Raw genomic sequence first — 20,659 nt, forward strand, 5'->3', positions numbered from 1 at the left:
TTTTCTTAAACTTCATCATTTAACTTGTTCATGGCTATTGTTCTCTGGACACATTTTGGTAAATTTTTTAAAACAGAACCAATTAGTAGCTATATTGACAGTCAAATTAAGGATTTCTCTTCCTCCCATACCGTCCCACCACCACTAGCCCTCACTCCCCAAATAAAATCACAACTGAAATTTCACATAATAAAATAACATCCCACAAACAAAGGTTTGAGTACAAAAATGAGTCTTTCATCCTGCTCTGGAAGGTCAGCCATCTCTGCCTCTGTTTGTTTAATAGGGAGAAGCAAATTCCAGAATCAAGGATTCACCTCCCTCTGAGTGTATTCACCTCCAGCCCCTCAGTGTCCTGGCTAATCAGTTGTTGGGCTGATGCTTAAGGAAAGAGGTGTTTTCTAAAATAGACTGTCTGGGTATACAAGGAGTGGATTACTCCTGAATGCAGAAGAGGCAAGAGGTACAATAGCAGGCATGCTGATCCTGACAGCTGCTGCATCCTCAGCAGACACACATCTAGTGTATATTTCTGAATGCAGCAGAGTATGTAGAGAGCATTTTGTCATCTAGTGCAAGAACATATCTGTGATTAAAGATCAGTGATTAGTGAAGACCTTTAATGGGTGGTGGGCATTTCTCAAAGGATCAGCAATTGAATTCTGTTAAGTTTGGATTCTCCTCCAAATTTCTGGGTTTGCAAAATCATATGAGTAATCTTGTGAGAAAAGAATCTCATGACCTTTCTGCTTCTAGTAAGGCTGCAAACACAAGTAAAATACCTCTGAAACAGTGTTCCATCAGTTCTGCCCTTGATTGGGCCCAGAAAGTGTAGGGGTGCATGAAACCTGAAGAATTAATAGTTAGGACAGGAGAGGGATATGGTAAAGAGAGAGGAGGGAGTCATTTCAATTTAAAGTTTTTTAGTTCTGCTCTTATTTTTTTCAAAGAGATTCACCCCATCCCCACTCTGACTATACTCAAAGCTCAGGGGTGCACCCTGGTTAGCCCTGACAAAAATTTCTCCCTTGAGTGGCTTACTTTCTCTTCCTTCTCTTCTTTAGGCAAGTTAAGGCTGATGTTTTCAGACCCAGTAACATTTTGCTAGTAAACTACATACCAATTGTTTTTTCTTATTGCATCCAGTATTTTTTCCATGGTATGAAAGTTTTTTGTGGTTTTCTAGTTCAGCAAATTCCACTTCAAAATTAAGTAAATTATAAGACATAATTGCCTTTTCCTCTACAATGTAGCTATTTTAAATCCTCTTGCCTTTGTTTCAAATAAATAAACAAGCAGTTTTTCAAAGTGAACTTTTGTATTTCCTGCTATAGCTTTTCGCGCTGGCTGAGAGTCTGGGAGGATATGAAAGCCTAGCAGAACATCCGTAAGTCAGTCTTCCAGTAGAGATTTAAGATGAAACAATCCTTAAATTGTACATACTGTGGAAGAAAAGCTTCCGTTTGGATTTTGTGGTCATCTTGAAACTGTGTAGTGTTTAAAATTTGAATGTTTCACTTTGTGGCCAAGCACCATAGAGCTAATTTTTATATCATGTGAGCGTTTTATGGCTGGTCAAGAAATGAGCAGTGATGTGATCTTATTTTAGAAATTTAAACAATGGAAGACTCTTGCTTTGAATGGTACAGTATGCTGTCACCAAGACCTTCCCATGATTTCTTTACCTCCACTCCAGTCCCATAAAATGCCAGGTAAAAGGGTCACAATAGCATAAAGTAGCCCTAAAAGCCATGGTTCTGGCTGATGGAGAATTCCCTTATTTTAGGCATTGTGGAGGATGGCCATAAGGCTGCCGTCTAAGCAGTGGTGCAAATAGAAATAATTTCTTGCTGGTACTTCACTCATCGGAGGGACGCAAGGGCGGCGGGGGGGATGAACGACATGACCTCCCCACGTGGCCCTCCATGTGTTAAACAAATGCAGTTGTAAAATGATGCTTTAGGCCCCTGGTGCCACCTGTACTTCCAGGTGTCATTGAGGATCCAGTAGCACCCCAAATTGAAAACTTTTTAAATAAAAGAAGGATAGGAAGGATAATCACCCCACTTTCCTTTAACACACTATCAGTGCCTCCCTTATGTCCAAACTAAGCTTCTGCCAGCTTGCCTTTATCTAAGTATTGCTCTCCGCCAGGCACTAAGAAAGCAAAGATGCTGCGCCATCTGGGTTTGATGGAAAAGAGGTATAGAACTGTTTGTGCCATGTGCATCTTGATAGAACTACAGCCCAAATTGTTTTATTATTTTCCTCAGCATGACATACAGGAGGGGCAATCAAAATCAGCCTGGCAGAACATGCATGAGAAATATCTCTGGACAGATAAGCAACTGATCAAAATCACATTCTCTGATCTCTTGGGGCCAAATCCTGTTCCGTTGAAATCAAAAGGAGTTTTGCTATTGAGTTCAATGGGAACAGGCTTTGACATTTGGAGAGGAAAGAACAAAACCACTCAAGCAAGAGCTATGTTGCTTATACTACAGGTATCAAAGGCTGCTGACTCATGTGAGAAAGTCAGCAGACATCTGATGTTTGTCCATTGCAAGGCAAGGGAGAAATCAGCAATCAATGAGGCTAGAACAGTCTCTGTACCATATCCAACTCATAAGTCCACCTGCAAAGGATCAAGGAATATCAAGGCTCCAGATTACCTTGAAGTCCTCAGTCCCTTGGTGGAGAACACTCCCATTAGGATATGTTCATTGTCCAGAGGCTGGAGCAGGAAAGAAGCAAAATGGAGATGTTTCCAGGGCCTTTTAGCTTCTGCCAAGTGAAGGGAAATCTATTCTCACTGTGAAAGATGGTATTTGGAGTCACATGGGCAAGTTACATGTCCATCACCCCCACCCATATTGTAGTTAGAATGTTCACAGGAAAAGTCCAGGAAGTGTAGACAGGCGTTTTCCAGGGTTCATTGTGAGCTAAGTGTTCCTTAATGAGCCATTCAACTTGACTTGTCCCTTCATGTGCTGGCTAAATAACTTGTGGGCATTACCACAGGAGCAAACATGTAGTAAACATAGCTAATATTCATAACTTCAGATACCAAGATGAATATACATGCATAGAAATAGCATAAACATAAGTACCAGCTATTTCATGTACATGACTACAAGAGATTCTGAAAAATCACATCACATACCTGAGACCCTCTGTGCCAGCACCACGCCCCACTGGAGTTTTGTTCTCTGTTATGTAACAACAGAGATGGAGCCAGTGATATGACTGTTTAGCCTAAAAGGGCAAGGTTAATTTTTAGCTGTTCAGCTGTGAATGAGCCTTTGAGCCTAGTCAGTGACGGCATACTGGCATACATTCAGGTTAATGGGCTTCAGTGTTCCTTTGCAGTTACCAGGTTTATGGACCTTAAAAAGTTATGTGACGAGGTAGTTTAAAGCATAACACAGGTTTTTAGGTTTGCAAATCTGTGAACCTTTGCCTCTTTGAGATTTTTTTATTTATTGCTGGTCATATCCTCCCACATTATCCTCTCCACCCTTTGCTCATGAGGTTATGTATGTGTCTTGTAGCACTCTTCTGAACACCAGTTGGAAGGAATTTTTTTAGTAAGTGTGGATTGATTCTTTTCTCTTAGAAGGCATGTAATTTTTTCAGGTACACACTGATTAACACAGAAAACAATTGGGGCTGTTAATTTTCTATGGAATTTGAAGAAAGTTTAAGTTCAACTATATTTTCCAGTGCAGTGCTGAAATGGGTGTTTTGTATATATGAACATGCTTAACTCCTCACTTTCCCCCCCAAATATGTAGTATTCAGTCTGTTTATATGGAATATGGGATTTGGGTGAGGAGCCATTTCAGCATATGTATGATTTATTAAAAGACAAATTTTAAGTAGAATGTATCCTAAACTGCATTATGCTATTGTACCCAAACGTATTTCAAATGGGGGGGATTCAGCTTCCTTTATAGGAACGGACTCCTGAAACTCTTGCCACAAAAATGGTCCATAGTTATGCAAATAGTCCCATTGTTTTCAGTGGGACTGATCAAATGATTAAGGGTTTACAGGATTAGGTTCCAAGTTTGTAAATTGTTCTGAATGTAAGTGACCATACCTGAGCTGTCAGATCAGAAGGAGCTTCATTCGAATAAAGGTGGGCAGATGTGTGATAAGTCTTAGCACCATTGCTAAGATGAGGAACATATTTTCAGCAAAGTTCTTGGCAGATTCCTGAGGCAGCTGGTTTAAGGCCGTCAGTGTCCACCATTATAATCTTCACTTATAGTTCTCTCACCCACAAAGCTGGAAAATGAGGCCCTTGTTTTTTTTATTTTGCTGCTCCAGTTAACAAAATGCACGTTAGACTCATTTGGCTGCAAAGAAGAATTCTATGTTTAATTACACTGGAACAACACCACTGATTCCTGTCAGGCTGCAGAACTGGGCTGATATCAGACTCCAAACATCCTCTGGTCAGTGCAAGCAGAGGCATTCCTCTAATGATTTGGACTTGATATGCTACAGTATGAATGTCATGGATAATTCAGACCAATGGGGAGAAAAAGAACCAAAAACACTTTTTATTTAAATACCTTCCATCCCCCCTCCTGAGGACTCATGACCAACATAAAACAGCACTACATATGCTAATAAACTTAAACAAAGGCTTTGTTTAAGTTTGTTAGCATATGGATTGTGCTGTTAAAGCCCTAAGAATGAATGCCCTCCCTAGCCCGAAAGGAGCAGAGTGCAGCCTTGCACCCTCCCCCCCCGCCACTGCAACCTACTAGAAATCTCTTGCAGGTACAGGGTACTGCCCTACTTGCACTCCTGCTTCTAAGCATCCCCTCCTAAGTCCTGCTGTAGGTGGCAGGGCGGGGCATGGAGCAGGAGGGGAGTGTCACAGTTCAGAGCAAGCTTTATGTTTGTCCCCTTTTCTGGACTCTTTAGTGCACCCCCTCCATATCTTAGGTCTCAAGTCTTTAACCTCCTTGTGGTGGAATTCCCTGATTCTTCCACTCTCAGACTGGGTGCTAGGCTACAGTGCCCTGGATACCAAACATGACTGATCAGTAGATCCAACTGGGTTTTGGCTACCTGCTGTTCTTCCCTTCATGAGATGTGATCAGTGGCGAATATAGTGACCCCACACAGCCTCCATAAAACAAAGTATTATTTAATCTTAACAGTAGGAATGCAGCATAGGATATGAGAGAGACTGTTTATTGTTTTAAAAAAATCATCTATATGCATATCTATCTTACCTAAAGGTTTAGATAGCCCTGTCTTACCCTGACCTCTGGAGCCCAGGGGTCAATTAGCTCCCCAATAATGTCTGGGTCATCCTCCCCCTTAACTGTCAGATCCCCTCAAAGGAGTATCTATGTGTTTAAACCCTTTTGAGGTTGCTTGACCCCTTCCCTCTCCAAGGGGCTGAGTCCCTCCTGCTGGAACTGGTCTGGCAGGCCCAGCAAGTGGGGGGCTGAACCAGGGCTTCAAAGCAAATTGCTCTGCATTGTCTTTAAAGTATTTGCAGAAAGATGTGACTATCAAGAACCACGCCTCCCCTTTCTGGATACATTGCCTGACAAAACTATAATTCACAATATCTGCATACAGCAGATAACACAATCAGTTCAAAATACCACATACATGAACTACAAGGCATAATGAGCTGCAGTGCACAGCACTGTGGAGATTCTGGGTGGCGCTGTGACCCCCCAAGGCAGCCCTGGAAAGCTGGTGTAACTTACACAGGCCTCAAGGGCTTGGGAGGGCACAAAGAATCACCTTTGTCTCCCCTAGAGCAACTGGGCTGCAAGTTCTGTTCTGTGCCTCTTAGACTCTCACCCAGAGCGTATTTAATCTTTGCCTTTCTTATCCTTAACTATAGAAACTAGCAGGATTAGTAAAATGCAAGTGAAGCAAAAGCAGATAAAATTCCTCCCTCAAAAATACTATATTTTATTGTGTCATTGGCTTAAGGTGAGGTTATGTTAGTAGCATTTAGATCAACTGAAACTGAAGAACTGCCCCCTCAGTCACTGTAAATCAAGGAATATCCTTCAGTTTCTTCCACAGTATAATCATTGGCTTTTTTGCAGCACAGTATTGTTCTTTGACCTGCCTTCTTCAAAGTGGGAGTCTCAGCCACAAATGAAAGTATGGACAATGGAGTCACTAAATCTACACTATGTACAGTAAAACCTCAGGGTTACAGACACCTTGGGAATGGAAGTTGTCCATAACTCTGAACTGTTTGTAATTCTGAACAAAGTGTAGTTTAGGCTCCAGCAGCTGACACTCCAGGCCAGGCTCCAGGAGGATCTGAGCTCCCTCCTCAGGGATAGCAGCTTCCTTGCAAGCTTGTCCCCCTTCTGTCTGGAGGTGGGGAGGTAAAAACAGTACATCCCCCACCTTCTGGCCAGAGGAGAGGGGGTGAAAGCAGCACAGACCCCGGCACTGCTCCTGCTCTGCTGGCCCTGGCAGTCTTGGGCTGGCAGCCCCAGTATCTTCACTTCCTAGCTGTAAGTGTGTGGGGACGACAGCCCAGATGTACCTACCTTTAAGATGCAATACAGGCACAGTACTTGGTTGGATTTTTTGGGGGGGTGGGCCTCTGCTGCTGCCTGATTGGTTACTTCCAGTTTCACATGGTGTCCAGTTGACAGGTTAGTGCATAACGCTGGTGTTCTTTTCTTTAAGCTTCTACTGTACTTATTCTTCAGTTTTGCTAGTGTAAAAAAGTCTGCTATTCTAACTCCTTACACAAGAGGGCATACTTGGCACACAAAACTACATGCACCTGTTTTTCATACCCAGTAAACTTTGTAAAAACAAAGAGGAGTCCTTGTGGCATCTTAGAGACTAACATTTATTTGGGCATAAGCTTTCGGGGGCTATAACCCACTTCATCAGATGCATGGAGTGAAAAATACAGTAAACAGTGTGTCTCTCTCTCTAATCTCCACCCACAGCTTATGCCCAAATAAATGTGTTTGTCTCTAAGGTGCCACAAGGACTCCTCTTTGTTTTTGCTCATACAGACTAACTCGGCTACCACTCTGAAACCAGTAAACTTTGTGTATTTTAACATAGGGTTTGAAACAATACTTCATTACCTGACACTAGATCATTCTGGGCTTATATGAAGACTTTGAAGATAAAATGGTTGACTCTTTCAAGACCTGTGCTTCTCTGCTAATACCGTAGCCACTGCAGCCAGTTGTGAAAATGAATTTAATATTGTCTGTCAGCTTGGGGTGAGGAGAATACAAAGGAAAAATTGGCCATTCTCTGCATGATGTGTATACCATTGTCGTCTTCTGCCCACTGAAATCAAATGGGAGATATCACTCTGTAAATAAGGGCAGTATTGAGTCTAATACCTATAAAGCTCTATCAGCTCTTACCTTAAAGTAGAAAATTCATAAGGATTTCTTCTATGTGGCCCACTTTTGAATGTCTAGGAATGTTTGTTTAATTCACTTCCCTTCTCAACTCCTTTTCTGGTTTACATGGGATCAGAGTTACCCACAATTCTTTACCACTCCTCCTGGTCGATGGCACAAGTTTGTAGGCCTTGGAGTTCCAATCCTTTTTCCTCTTTAAACCTCTTGACAGTTGTGACCAGGATTCCCGGGGAGCCACACTGAGGTTATTCAATTAGGGCAGATAATTCTCAAAGCTGGTGGATATTTCAATACTTAGATTTACCAAGCCTGCCCAAAACAACTTCTGTAATACCGTACTGGTTACCCGGAAGCCAAAACAGTTCCCTTATAGCAACCCAGCCTTGGGCTTCTACCAAGACACCCAAGTCAAATATGATGGGGATTAGTGAAAATCTTAATCATATAAGAAAGTTCTACCAATCCCAAGGGATCGGAAGCATTACCTCCCAGGTTAATGAATATTTCAGATCTTACCCACATACACGCTTACAGCCAATTCTTACACTAAAGTGTTTTTTAAAGTGTATTGGTTAAAAGATCAGTATACATACAGACATAAGTGTAGTTGATTAGTTTCATAGTAGAGATAGTGAGCACTGTAGTTGCAAAGAGTTCTATCAGAATTAGTTCATAGGTTATAGTCCAATATTCATATCCAGGAAGGACCGGAGATCTCAGTCTTACAACTCAAGCTTCCCCTGCATAATGCATCAAGCAGATCAGAGATAAAAAGGATCAGGATCCAAGGTTGTTGTTTTTTTAAATACAGTTCCAGGCCTTCTCTTGACAGCTCAGAATCCTTAGGCTAACAATAGGTAATTGAGACTCTGAAGTAGACCTATTTCCTAAGCATCACCAGTAATTAGCTACATGGATTAACATAAGGCAATTGCCCATTTTCCACCATTTGCAGGTGATTTGCTATATACTTCAAAGAGATCAATATAGTGATATCACTATATTTACAGTTCATGTAACTGTTAGGCTCTCATTTTCATCTCTGAATTAATAGATTACAGCATAGACAGGAACTGTTTGGTTACATTAACCTCTAACAAAATATATAAATTAAAATAAATAAAAACACAAAAATACAAACATTATCTACCAATATGGCCCTAAAGGTTGAATTTGGGTCATTATTCTGCAGGATTCTTAATCCTGTCTAGCAGTGTGTCACAACAGTCTTTCCATCATATCCTTGATTTTCCACCTCCTTTCTTGCTGTCCTGTTCCTGCCATTCTCTCTTTGCTGGTCATTCTTCTCCCATTCTTATCCATATGTCCAGCTCGCCTCAAACTTGTACTCTCCAGCCTGTCATTGAAAGGCCCAAGTTCATCTTCCTCCTAATTTCTTCCATGCTCACTCTATCTACCCTCCTCTAGCCTTCCATTCTCCCCAGTATATCATTTTCTACTACTTGTACCTTCTTTTCTTCCTTCTCTGTAAGATCCATAATTTCCAAATCATAGATCAGGCAGGGACAGACACATGCAGCATATACTTTTTCTTTCAGTTTGTAACTTAATTGCTGGTCTCAATACTCCTACCACGTTTTTCACTTCCACCCATGAACATTGGGTTCTTATTGTCAGTTCTCCAAATCTCTCTCCAGTGGCACTAAGTATACTTTCCAAGCATGGGCTCCAGGTTTGTATAATTTTTGGTGGTGCCCAGAATGGGTCCAAGCAGAGCCATCCCATCCATAGGATGGACCAAGGCAATCGCCCTGGGCCCCACCCTTTGGGGTGCCCCATGCTTCAGGGGGATGCAGGGTTCAGGGTGGCCAGGGAGGTTAGTGGGGGGCCTGGTGCCGGCAGCAGTGAGCGACCCGGCCCCAGCCTGCCCTGCCCCTCCGGCTCCTGGTGTCACTTGGGGGAGGGGGCGGAAGCCGGAAAGAGGTGGGGCGGAGGCTTGGGGAAAGGGGCAGGAAGAGGCGGGGCGGAGCAGGGATAGGAAGAGGTGGGGCAAGGGTGGGGACTTGGGGGAAGGGTTGGAGTGGGGGTGGGGCAGGGGCGCTTGCTGCTGCCGGCACCAGGCCCCCTGCAAACCACCCAGGCCACCCTGGACCCTGCTTCCCCATGAAGCATGGGGTCCCACAAAGTGCGGGGCCCGAGGCAGTTGCCCCGGTCCATTCTATGGACAGGACGGCTCTGAAGATATAAGCCCAAACATAGGGGACCATGTTGCCCATGCTCCACCAATAACTTGCCACCTATGTTTCCAAGTTCTGATTCAGCTTCTCACCTGAAACTCACTCGGTTCTTCTACCTTCCTTACTTGCATAACCTCAGTTTCTTTGAATTTACTTTCAAACCATGGTCTTTAAACACATATCCAGTTCCAGCAGGAAAACTTTTAGATATCACATGTTTAGACAAATACAATAAAAAGGTTGAAGGAAAGTAGTATAGGATGTTGCTTCCTTTTCCAGATGAAAACTTGGAGCTAGAGTGTCCAAAGTACCCACTGTTTTTCTTTAGCAGTTATAGTCAGGCAATGTTGTACCAGATTCTCCGCTAGTACAAACGAGTGAAGTCAATGGAGCTATGTAGATTTCTTCTAGTTGATGCCCCATTGACTTAATTGGAGCTATGCTAGTTTTCACTATCTGAGGATCTGGGCTTTTGATGTGTAGATTAAGTAGAGGCGATCACAAAATTGCTGTTCAGAAAATAGTCACCACTCCGACAGAGCTGGCAGATAATGGTAAAGGCCAGCTAAATTAGTTATTTAATAACCCCCCAAATGGGTCTGCACAGAGACTATTTTTCTTTTCGTTCAGGGCCATTATGACTCACGCCTCAGTTCCTGAAGAGGAGAGAGAGGTTCTTGGGATCAATGATACTTTGATTCGCCTGTCAATTGGTTTGGAGGATGCACAAGATATACTGGAAGATCTGGAGCAAGCTTTGAAAGCAGCAGTAAGTCATCTAATCCTTAGTGCCTCTTGTTTAGAAAAATGATTTTCCTTTTGCATTTTACTTATTGCTTTTCAAACTAATGGTGTATGGTATCGTTCACCATTTATCTTAAATCAGTGGAATACATTTACTTTCAGATAACTAACACAAGTGCATTATCACAAACCTATCATCTTACTTAATATTTTTAATCTGACTACATTTTGGGTTTTTGAATTTCCATGATTAGTATCCTGTTTACATATCCTCTGCAACATCCTGTTTTTTTTTTGTTTTTTTTTAAAAAGGGATATCTATAGATTTCTAATGTGTATGATACACCTCTACCCAGTGATGAGCTGCCAAAATCTTAACAACCGGTTCCCTATAAAAAGGTTCTGATTTAAGGGATGTTCCACAGTATGTATTTTTTTGTACCTTTCTCCATAAGAAATGGCAATGCATTGAGTCATCATTGGGAGTCCTACTTAACAACAACAAACAACAAACCAAAAAACAAACAAACAAAAAACACATTTTTACATGTTTATCAGGGATCGGTGAAGAACAGTTCAGTGATTGATACAAAGGAGAAAAATAATCTTATAATTTATGTTTTAAAATGGCCCACTGGACAAAACAAAACCCTACACGTTCACACAGAGTTTAGGTTTTGATGCAAGTTCTGCTAGAGCTTTTTTTGAGTAGGTGAAACAGGGCTGCAGCTGCAGGAGAGTGGAGGGACATTTCCCCCCCTTTTCTGAAGTGTTGTTAGTTTATGAAATGGAAACACTAGTAATACAGGACTGTAGTATAGGATAACAGCCACCGGGCTAGAAAAAAGCAAGCGCCCTATTATTTTTTAGTAAAGCACAGACCACAGTTTTCCTCATAACATAGAATTGTTGGTCGTGAGTATTTTAATAATTATAAAACATTGTCCCTATAATGGAAATTATATATTTTTTAAATTGCAAAAATATACAACTTTCTCCCAACGGCTGCCTACCTCCCAAGTAACCAGTGGACACTATTTAATTAGAAAGCTTGCAAGCAGATTTGGCTCTTTAGGCTCCCCTCTAGCTTTCTTACACCCGACAAAACGTTGGAGCATTGCAGAGCTCCTGCCGCTTGGCCCGCCGGCTCTGAGCGGGAGGAGCTCAGCCCCGGAGACAAACTCGTGGGGCCGGGGGCCCCTGCAAGGCCCAGGGCCTGGGGCAAATTGCCCCACTTGCCCCCCCCCCGGGTGGCCCTGGAGCTCACAGCCCCCCCACACACACACACCTTGCCTGCGGCCGCTCAAAGCAGCAGGACTCGGGAGCTGAGCTGCCCAGCTGCTGGCAGCTCAGCACGCTGCGGCTCTGCGGAGGGGGGGAGGGGCCAGGGGAGCCTCGGCCTCCCCAGCTGGGACTCCTGGGAGCTCAGATGGGGGACAGGACGGTCCCGCGGGCCGGATGTGGCCCACGGACTGGAGTTGTTTGCCCACCCGCCCGCCCCTTAACAGCCGGTTCTACACCGGCGTCTAATTTTAACAACCGGTTCGCAAGTGGGAACCGGCTCCAGCTCACCGCTGCCTCTACCCCGATAGAACGCTGTCCTCAGGAGCCAAAAAATCTTACCGCGTTAGAGGTGAAATCGCGTTATATCGAACTTGCTTTGATCCGCCGGAGCGCGCAGCCCCGCCCCCCGGAGTTTCTTTACTGCGTTCTATCCGAATTTGGGTTATATCAGGGTAGAAGTGTACTTAGAAGCTGGCAGTAATAGTAATGACTTTTGATTGATAATGCTTAGGCATAGAAGTGGTTAACAAGTTTATGCACTTCTAATAAGGACAATGGCTGCTCCCTGTAAAGTAATCAAATGCAGGAAATAATTGGCTGGTAACTTCTCTTTTTGTTGAAGCTAGTGACTTTATTCTTAATTCTTGAAAATTAAGCTCTATGAAAAGTTCAAACCTTACATACCCCCAGAGGTGTCTCAAAGAAATTAATTTTTTTGGCGATATCATGCCATTTGCATTCCTTCAGCATAGGTCCCCTAAAACGCACACAAGGAAAAAAAGGCAACAGCAATTGATAAATATTACTTGCTTCTTCTATGAACTTGCACAAAATAGTACTCTCCATTGCATGGTTGGCATGGTGAATGATGCCTGCTCTCAACAAATATAGTGTTCTCTGCAAGCTCTCCTAATAGAATGGACCAGGCATAACTGCCTAATCTAAAGCAGAGACACTTATCTTTGAGTTGGAGCACCAATCTGGAGGTGCATAATTTAAAAAATTGCAGCATGAAGTCCTAATATTGCATTTTAGTGTTCTCATCATGGTGCTAAGGCGGAACTCAGCTGGTCTGTTTTGTCACACATTGCTACAATACAAGAAAGGCACAGCTATGTTAGGATGGCATGCCCTGACACCTTTACTCTCCTATCCTATGAAGTAGCAAATCATAGAAATGTGGGGCTAGAAGGGACCTCAGAAGGTCATCTAGTCCAGCTCCCTGTGCTGAGGCGAGATGAAGTATATGGAGACCATCCCTGACAGATGTTTGTCTAGTCCAGTGTTTATCAAACTTTGTGCTGGTGACCCCATTTAGACTTAAGAAAAATCGTGACCCCCCCTACCTTCAGCCTTGCTCGGGGCTCTGGGCTTCAGCCCTGGTGACCCCATCAAAACAGAGTCACGAACTACAGTTTGAGAACCTCTGGTCTAATCTATTCATAAAAACCTCCACTGACCAGGGTACCACAACCTCCCTTGGAAGCCTGTTCCAGTGCTTGACTATCCTGTAGTTTTTCCCCTAATAGGTAACTTAAGTCTCCCTTGATGCAGATTAAGCCAATTACTACTTGTCCTACTTTCATTAAACATGGAAAACAATTGACCACCATCCTCTTTAAGATCCCTTATCATATTTGATGTCTGTTATCAGGTCTCCCTCAATCTTCTCAAGACTAAACATATCCAGCTTAACCTTTCCTCATAGGTCAGGTTTTCTAAACCCTGTAACAGTTTTTTGTTGCTGTCCTCTGGACTCTCTCTAGTTTGTTCACATATTTCTTAAAGTATGGCATCCAAAACTGAACACTACTCCGGCTGAGACCTCTCCAGTGTGGAATAGAGGGGGACAGTTCCATCCTGTGTCTTACATGCAGCACTTCCTGTTAATACACCCCAGAATGACATTAGCCTTTTTTGCTGGCTCATTCAATTTGAGATCCACTATAGCTCCCAGATCTTTTTCTGCACTACTACTGCCTAGACAGTTATTCCCCATTTTGTAGTTATGCATTTGATTTTTCCTTCCTAAGCATAGTGCTTTGCACTTGCCTTTATTGAATTTCTTCTTGTTCATTTCATACCAGTTGTCCAATTTGTCAAGCTGGTCTTGAATTCTAATCCTGTCCACCAGAGTGGTTGCAACCCTTCCCAGCTTGGTGTCACCTGCAGATTGTAAGAATGCTCTCCACTCTATTATCCAAGTCATTAATGAAAATGTTGACTAGTACAGGACCCAGGACTGACCCCTGCAGAACCCCACCAGAGAACCATTGGTAGTTACTCTTTGAGTATGGTCTTTCAACCAGTTAATAGTAATTTAATCTAAACCACATTCCCTAGTTTCTTTATGTGGGATTGTGTCAAAAACCCTTACTAAAAATCAAAATGTCACACCTACTGCTTCCCCCCATCCATTTGGCCAGCAACCCTGTCAATGAGGTTGGTTTGGCATGATTTGTTTTGCTGGCTATTACTTAAACCCTGTTATCTTCTAGATGCTTACAAATTGATTCATAATTTGTTCAAATATCTTTCCAGATTTCAAAGTTAGGGTGACTGTTTTATAATTGCCTTGCTCTTCTTTGTTCTTTTTAAAGATCGGTACAGTATTTGCCCTTGTCACAGGGCCAGTACACCCCATCCCCCTGGAGGTGGGGCAAGGGCAGGGTAGGCCCAGGGTTAAAGCTAATAGGACTCCCCTGGATTACAGGGAAGCTTGGCCCAACAGCCAGAGTCAACAGGACTCCCTTGGGATGCATGGCCTAATGGCCAAAGTCAGAAGGGTTCCCCTTGGCTGTGGGGAAGCACAGCCTAATGGCCAGTCAGTGGGAGGTGGTTTGGTGGGCCACCCCCCAAAGGGGGCAGCCAGGTAGGGGGACCCAGGCCCTCCCTGGTCCAAGCTCAGGGCCCTGGTAGTGGTGAATGGGTTCACCACTAAGTCAGTGGGGAATCCGTCCGTAACATGCTGACTGCTGCCAGGACACTGGCTCGTCCCTCCCTGGGCTACTTCCTACCATGACTCTTGCAGTTGAAATCGTGGTGTCTTGGGAGTCTCTGGGCTCCTCAGGTGGAGTCTCCCTGGGGACTCGGCATCTCCTGTGATCTGGAATTCTGGCTACTCCTCAGCTGACGCAGGCAAGCTGTGTCCTTCCTCCTTGGCAGCAGCTGAGACTGAGCTAGGCTGCTCCCTTTTATACTGTAGCAGCAGCAGTTGGAGAATGCCCAGTAGGGTCGGTGAGGTGTGGCTTTTGCTGCTAAGAACGCTGCTTTAACCCCTTCCTCTCCAGTGTGGGGCCAGTACACCCCATCACAGCCCTCCTCTGGGACCTCACCCATGAGTTCTCAAAGATAATCGCTAATGATTCTGAGATTGCTTCAGTATCCTAGAGTGAATTTCATCAGGCTTTGACTATCTGAATACATCTAACATATCTAAATATTCTATAACCAGTTCTTACCCTATTTTGGTTTGTGTTAATTTTTGTTAAGCATCTTTTTAGTAAAGACTGAAGCAAATAGGCATTATACACCTTTGCCTTCTTTGTGTCATCCATTATTATCTCCCCTTCCCCATGGACTTTTCCTTTTGTCTCTCTTGTTCTAATAAACAGGTCTGCAATACTAGAGAACACCACAATATAATTATATCATGCTTGTCTTCTGTTACTGCAGGTCCCAGAGCATATGGTTCGCAACTAGGAATCTTAAGACCTGAAATTGGAAGCTGATCACTACACAGCTAAGACACCCAGAGAAGATTAAATGAAAAGCCAAACCACTGATAAGTTTCTTCAGATTTGCCTTTAAAAGTGAAAGGCGAAAGAAGGGAGAAAAAAAAAAGAAAAAGAAAAAAAAAAAAACACCACAAACCACACCTAAACTTATAGTCAAAGTTTAGATACCTAAGCAGTCTGTTTTTTTTAAGCTTCGCTCTCCAGTGACTCAACATGGGTCATAAATATGTGCACAAAACTTATGCTTTCAGATGTGTCATCCTCTTGTTCCTCCTGCTCTTATGACTTGAAACGTCACTCTCCTTTCTGACAGAAGCTTGTTGATCTGAGAGCAGCTGTGATGTACACGCAAGAGTATTATGTCCAGATCTCAAATATTAAAAATTGGGGGGGGGGGTGTTATGCTGTACAATGGTGAGTGCATGCTGCAGTTATGTTGGCACAGGCTGTTTCTTTCATCATCCATACTGCAGAATTAAAAAAATAAATAAATTGAATAAATAAATAAATAAATCACATTTTATGTCTAACTGAAGATATATTTTGAATGGTGTAGGATCAAACTCAGACTCTTTGAATGAGAATATCAAATCTGGTTTGATTTTGTGCAACACTGAAAATTTTAAAGTCATACCTGATACTGTACTGTAATTTTCTGAAGATGATTTGACAGGTAAAAGCAGGATTTAGTCTGAAATTTTTAATGGAATGTGTTATACTTGAGAACAATTTCAGTCTTAACTCCTGTCTTACCAACATAGAATTTTTCTGTATGCTTGAATTTCTAAAGTGGATAATTTAATGAAAGGGGAAATTAAATGGGGCATTTGTCAGACAGACTACAATGATAATTTTAAAAACATTAAAATTTTCACAAAGCAGATGAAATCTAGACTTAGTTTTTAAAAGAAAAACCTAATATTACACCACATACTAGTTCTCTGGCCTTTTAAAACCCTCTATTTTTTATCTAACATTAAGTTGTTTAGAATGTTCTGTATGAATTGTAAGTGGTACATATTAGTGAATAAAATGAATGAGACAAAGCTGGCGTTCTTTGATCAAGGCAGCCTTTTTATAGAGGTAAGCTCTTATCAATATTTTACTATGTTGTCATTTTTATTGAAATCTCACACTTGAATCCTCACTATGGCTTGACAAGATGTTGGAAGTTAGGATGGAGAAGGGTTTATTCTGATGCATTTCCACATTGTGGGTAGGTTTCACTGATGTTAATATTTACCTTTTAGAAGGTAGCTAGAAACTTTTTTCAAATAAAAGCTTATATTTAGCAGAAAGCAGCAAAACTAGTTTAAGAAAAAGATTTTGAAATTGCCAGGTCTATTTACTGGCATCCTTTTTTATGCAGTATCCCTGCTAAATAATCCACTGAAGTAGCCTATAGCATCTCAAAAGGTCAAGAAAATACAAACATGGGTGGGTTATTCACAGAGTTCCCTTGAAGTGCTGGGGGGGGGAGGGAGGGAGTGAGGGAGGGGAAGAGAAGAATGTTCTCTGGTGCTTGGGGAGCGATGAAAGAGAGGGGAGAAAATACTTCATACACACACTCCCCCCAAAAAACAAACAAACAAACAAAAAAAACACGAACTGTAGCTGATTTGTACAAAAAGTTCCTTCACTTCCATAAGGTAATGGTTGTGGGGTGTAGAGATGAAAATGGTTAAGTAATACTTGTATTTGTTTTTGGTTGACATCAACTCCAACAGATGAGAATTGCACCCTTTGGCAGCATAGCCGCAATTGCCAAGGAAAAAGCCAGTTTCCCTTCAGGTACTGGCACTCTAAAACAGTTTCCCTGCATTTGCTATACCTTTTAAACCATCTCTGAATCTCAAATGCATTGCAAGCTGGATCACACGTTCATGAAGGAAACTTGCACATCACAAGTGAAAATCATTACTTTCAGAGATAGAAAGTCCAGCCTGTCAGAGGCTGTGCAACATTCTGTACCGAAAGGCAGGAAACTTTGGTCTTACTAAGAGTTCTCTGAGGAAAAGACCACAACAATGAGGGCATGCTCATCCTTTGGCCATCATGCCCTTCAGCTGATCTACTAGAAATAGTACAAGCCATCTCTCCTTTCTGTTCACTCACCTTTCACTATTGAAGTTATTTTGAGGGTGCCTGTCCCGCCAGTAAAATTATTGTTTTGCTAATTTTACTCCTGAGGGCATTCTGTGCCAAAAAAATTAAAATTCTGCAAATTGTCAAAAAAAAAAAAAAAGTGGAGGCTCCAGCATGGCACTGGAGATCACTGTGTAGCTCCCCTATCCCAGGACATAGACTCAGTGGTGAGGCTGCATGCAACCCTGACACAGCACAAGGACTGGGCCTGCCCCTCTGTGCTAGGTGCCTGCCTGCAAAGCAGGAGCAAAGTGTGGAGGGGCTTAGTGTGGTGGGAGAATCCAGGTGTGAGTTGAGAGGGTTCTGTGTGGGTCAATCTGGGTGCTGGCAGCTCAGGGGGGAATCCAGATGGACAGGGTCTTGGGGGGTTCTGGGTGCAACAATAATGTGACTCGGCAGGGGGGTCCAGGTGAAAGTGGTTGGGGCTCAGCTGGGGGGGGTCAGTGTGGGGGGCCCAGATGCTGGGGGAATGGGGCTCAATGGGGTTGGGATCCAGGTGCAGGTAGCTTGTGGGGGTGGTCCAGGAGGAGTGGGACTCATCTGGGGGGGCAGGGAGAGAATCAGGGTGCAGAAGGGTCTGGATGTATGGATGGGTGCATACCATCCATACATGCACTGTACAGGGATCTCTCCCCCTGCAGCTGAGGAGCAATGGGTGCAGGAAGCGGGGGGGGGGCAGGGGAGGGAGAAAGAGAGGGTTGCAGAGCTTCCTACAACTGGGGGAGAAATCTGGGTGGGTCTGACCCAGCCCCAGATGCCGTGCAGGGGAAGAGGAAGTCCCATCCTCACCAGCTGGGACTAGCAGCTGAGCTTGGCGCAGGGTAGGAGCCACCAGCCCTGTTTTCCCCAGTTCCGCCTGCACCCGACAGTGATTTACCTCTCTGCCGGCTGCCCTGGGCACCCGAAACATACTGCTGGAGAGAGTTGTATGACCGCTTTTGTGGCTGCCCTGTCAGAAAGTCATTTTTCTGCAGGGAAATGAATCAGCAGGGGACATAAATTCTGTGCATGTGCAGTGGCGCAGAATTCCCCCAGGAGTAACAGTCACACCTAAGATGTGCCAGACACTACAGATGTACAAGAGAAATCAGTCCTTTCTGCAAGAGCTCACAATCTTTAAAAACAGATACAAAAATTAGGGGGAAGGGAATCAACATACAAGCAACGCCTCTTGACACACCTTATTCAATTTTTTGTGTATTAAAACTATCCACTACTGCCCCTCTCCCTAGCCAGAAGTTTTACTTCCTATATATGTCCATAATTTCATAGGTTTTCACATCAGCAGTATGGCATCTAAGCACAGGATACGTAAATTAATGCAATAGCCATCATAGGCCCTATACATGGTACCATGAAATTCAGTGGGGTTCTGTGCAGGTCCAGCCATACAGAATGAATTGCCGGGGCTGGGTAATATACTCTACCACTGCAAGGGAATAAATGGCATGTGAGGAGGTTTAGAAGCATAAGAGTGAAGCCATTACAGCATAAATAAAGCCTGATTTGGTCTTCACCTGCTCCATGTTGAGCCACAAAAATGATTCAAGGGTCAGAGAAGATGCCTTACAGTGAGATACTTAAAGAGCTCGATCTGTTTACCTTATGAAAAAGAAGATTGAGAGGTGTCTTGATTATACCTTTATAGGAAGAACTTGCTGGGTATGAACAGGCTCTTTAATCTAGTGGAGAAAGGCATAAGAACTAATGGCTGGAAGCTGAAGCCAGAGAAATTCAAATTGAAAATGAGGCAAAAAAGTGTCCACCAGTGAAGGTGATGAACCATTGGAAGAAACTACCAAGGGAAGCGATGGATTCTCAATTTTTTGATTTCTTCCGATCAAGACTGGATGCCTTTCCGGAAGAAATGTTTTAGTCAATCACAAATTATTGGGCTGCATACAGGAGTAACTGGGTGAAATGTAAGGGACTCTGATATACAGGAGGGAAATCTAGATGATTTAATGGTTCCTCCTGACCTTAAGCTCTATGAATCTCTATAGTATGCATCTTCATTCTTGATAGGCGTATAGCCCAGTGGTTTCCTGCATTCTGTTAGGTGACTGGGTTTAGGTCATGACTCCATGAGCAACTATAATACAAATTATTTCATTGTCTAAGTGTCTATCCAATCATGGAGCATGCCCCCATTGTGCTAGGCAATATACAAACAGAACAAAAAGGCACCTTTTGCTCCAAGGAGCTTGCAATCTAATACCCCAATCCTACAAACTCTTACGCACGTGCTTAGTTTTACCATCAGTTGTTTCATTGATTTCAATGCAACTACTCGCAGTAGTTAAGTATGTGCACAAATGTTTGTAGGATTGGAGCCTAAGTACGTCTATATAAGAATACAAAGCATCCTGTTTTCCTCCACTCAAGTATTCCATTTAAAAAGAGCCTGGAGGAAAACACTTAACATGTTTTCAGCTGAAGTGTGTCTAGAAATTCTGGAGACCTCTATCCTTCAGGCAAGTGGTTGTTGAAATCCAGCTTGTATAGGGAGGTACCTGAGGTGGTGTTAAGTCATCAGTGTACCTAGAGCACACCTGAGTCCCATCTACAACTGGAAAGAAGGCAAATTCTAAGATGCAGTTTGTGGGGGCATGGGGGGACAGGACAAAGAAGACAGTCAAATTTGAAATAAGGGCTGTAGCAAAGTGAGTGTGTGAAATGTTTTGCAGCACACTGGGATGCAAAGAAGGCAAAGGCTCAAACGTTCTGCTGTTTGTTTGTTTAGCAATCAATGTGGGAACCTTTAAAATTAATGACTTGATTTATAAACGTCTAGTGCTGCAGTTAAGCAGTTCTGTGTTTAACAAGTCTTCATAATATAATAAAATACTTGTTTCTAGAATGTACAGAATTGAAGTATGGGGAATGTGTACAAACAGTGAGAATTTATGCCAGGTGTTTTGTAGCAAAGCATCTAGTAAATTCTCTAAAGATCCTCCAAACCATATGGCTGAGACTGAGTGCTTTTCTGCTGCTAGCATACAAATGCAACTCATCAATCTTTTATCACAACAGTAAACGGTCTATTGTCCAGACAAATCAACTGTTTATGGATTTAACTTTCAGCCTCAGTATGGTGTCTACACAAATAATCTGTTTGGAAAAGGATTCACCATTTAAAAGGCAACTTGAA

The 20,659-nt window shown here is 42.9% G+C and overlaps 1 protein-coding gene across 1 annotated transcript in view; it reads left to right on the top strand.

Annotated features, from left to right (window-relative positions):
* Nucleotides 1-16,394, top strand: part of CTH (cystathionine gamma-lyase) — a 47,026-nt gene extending 30,632 nt beyond the window's left edge. The window contains exons 10-12 of the mRNA XM_065409277.1: nucleotides 1,335-1,387; nucleotides 10,229-10,367; nucleotides 15,302-16,394. Of these exons, the coding sequence (XP_065265349.1) occupies nucleotides 1,335-1,387; nucleotides 10,229-10,367; nucleotides 15,302-15,328 (219 nt within the window). The 3' untranslated portion in view covers nucleotides 15,329-16,394. The remainder of the gene's footprint in view (nucleotides 1-1,334; nucleotides 1,388-10,228; nucleotides 10,368-15,301) is intronic.
* The last annotated feature ends 4,265 nt before the right edge of the window (nucleotides 16,395-20,659 follow it).

The sequence above is a fragment of the Emys orbicularis genome, chromosome 8, assembly GCF_028017835.1.
Source record: "Emys orbicularis isolate rEmyOrb1 chromosome 8, rEmyOrb1.hap1, whole genome shotgun sequence".
In the NCBI taxonomy this organism is placed as follows: domain Eukaryota; kingdom Metazoa; phylum Chordata; order Testudines; family Emydidae; genus Emys; species Emys orbicularis.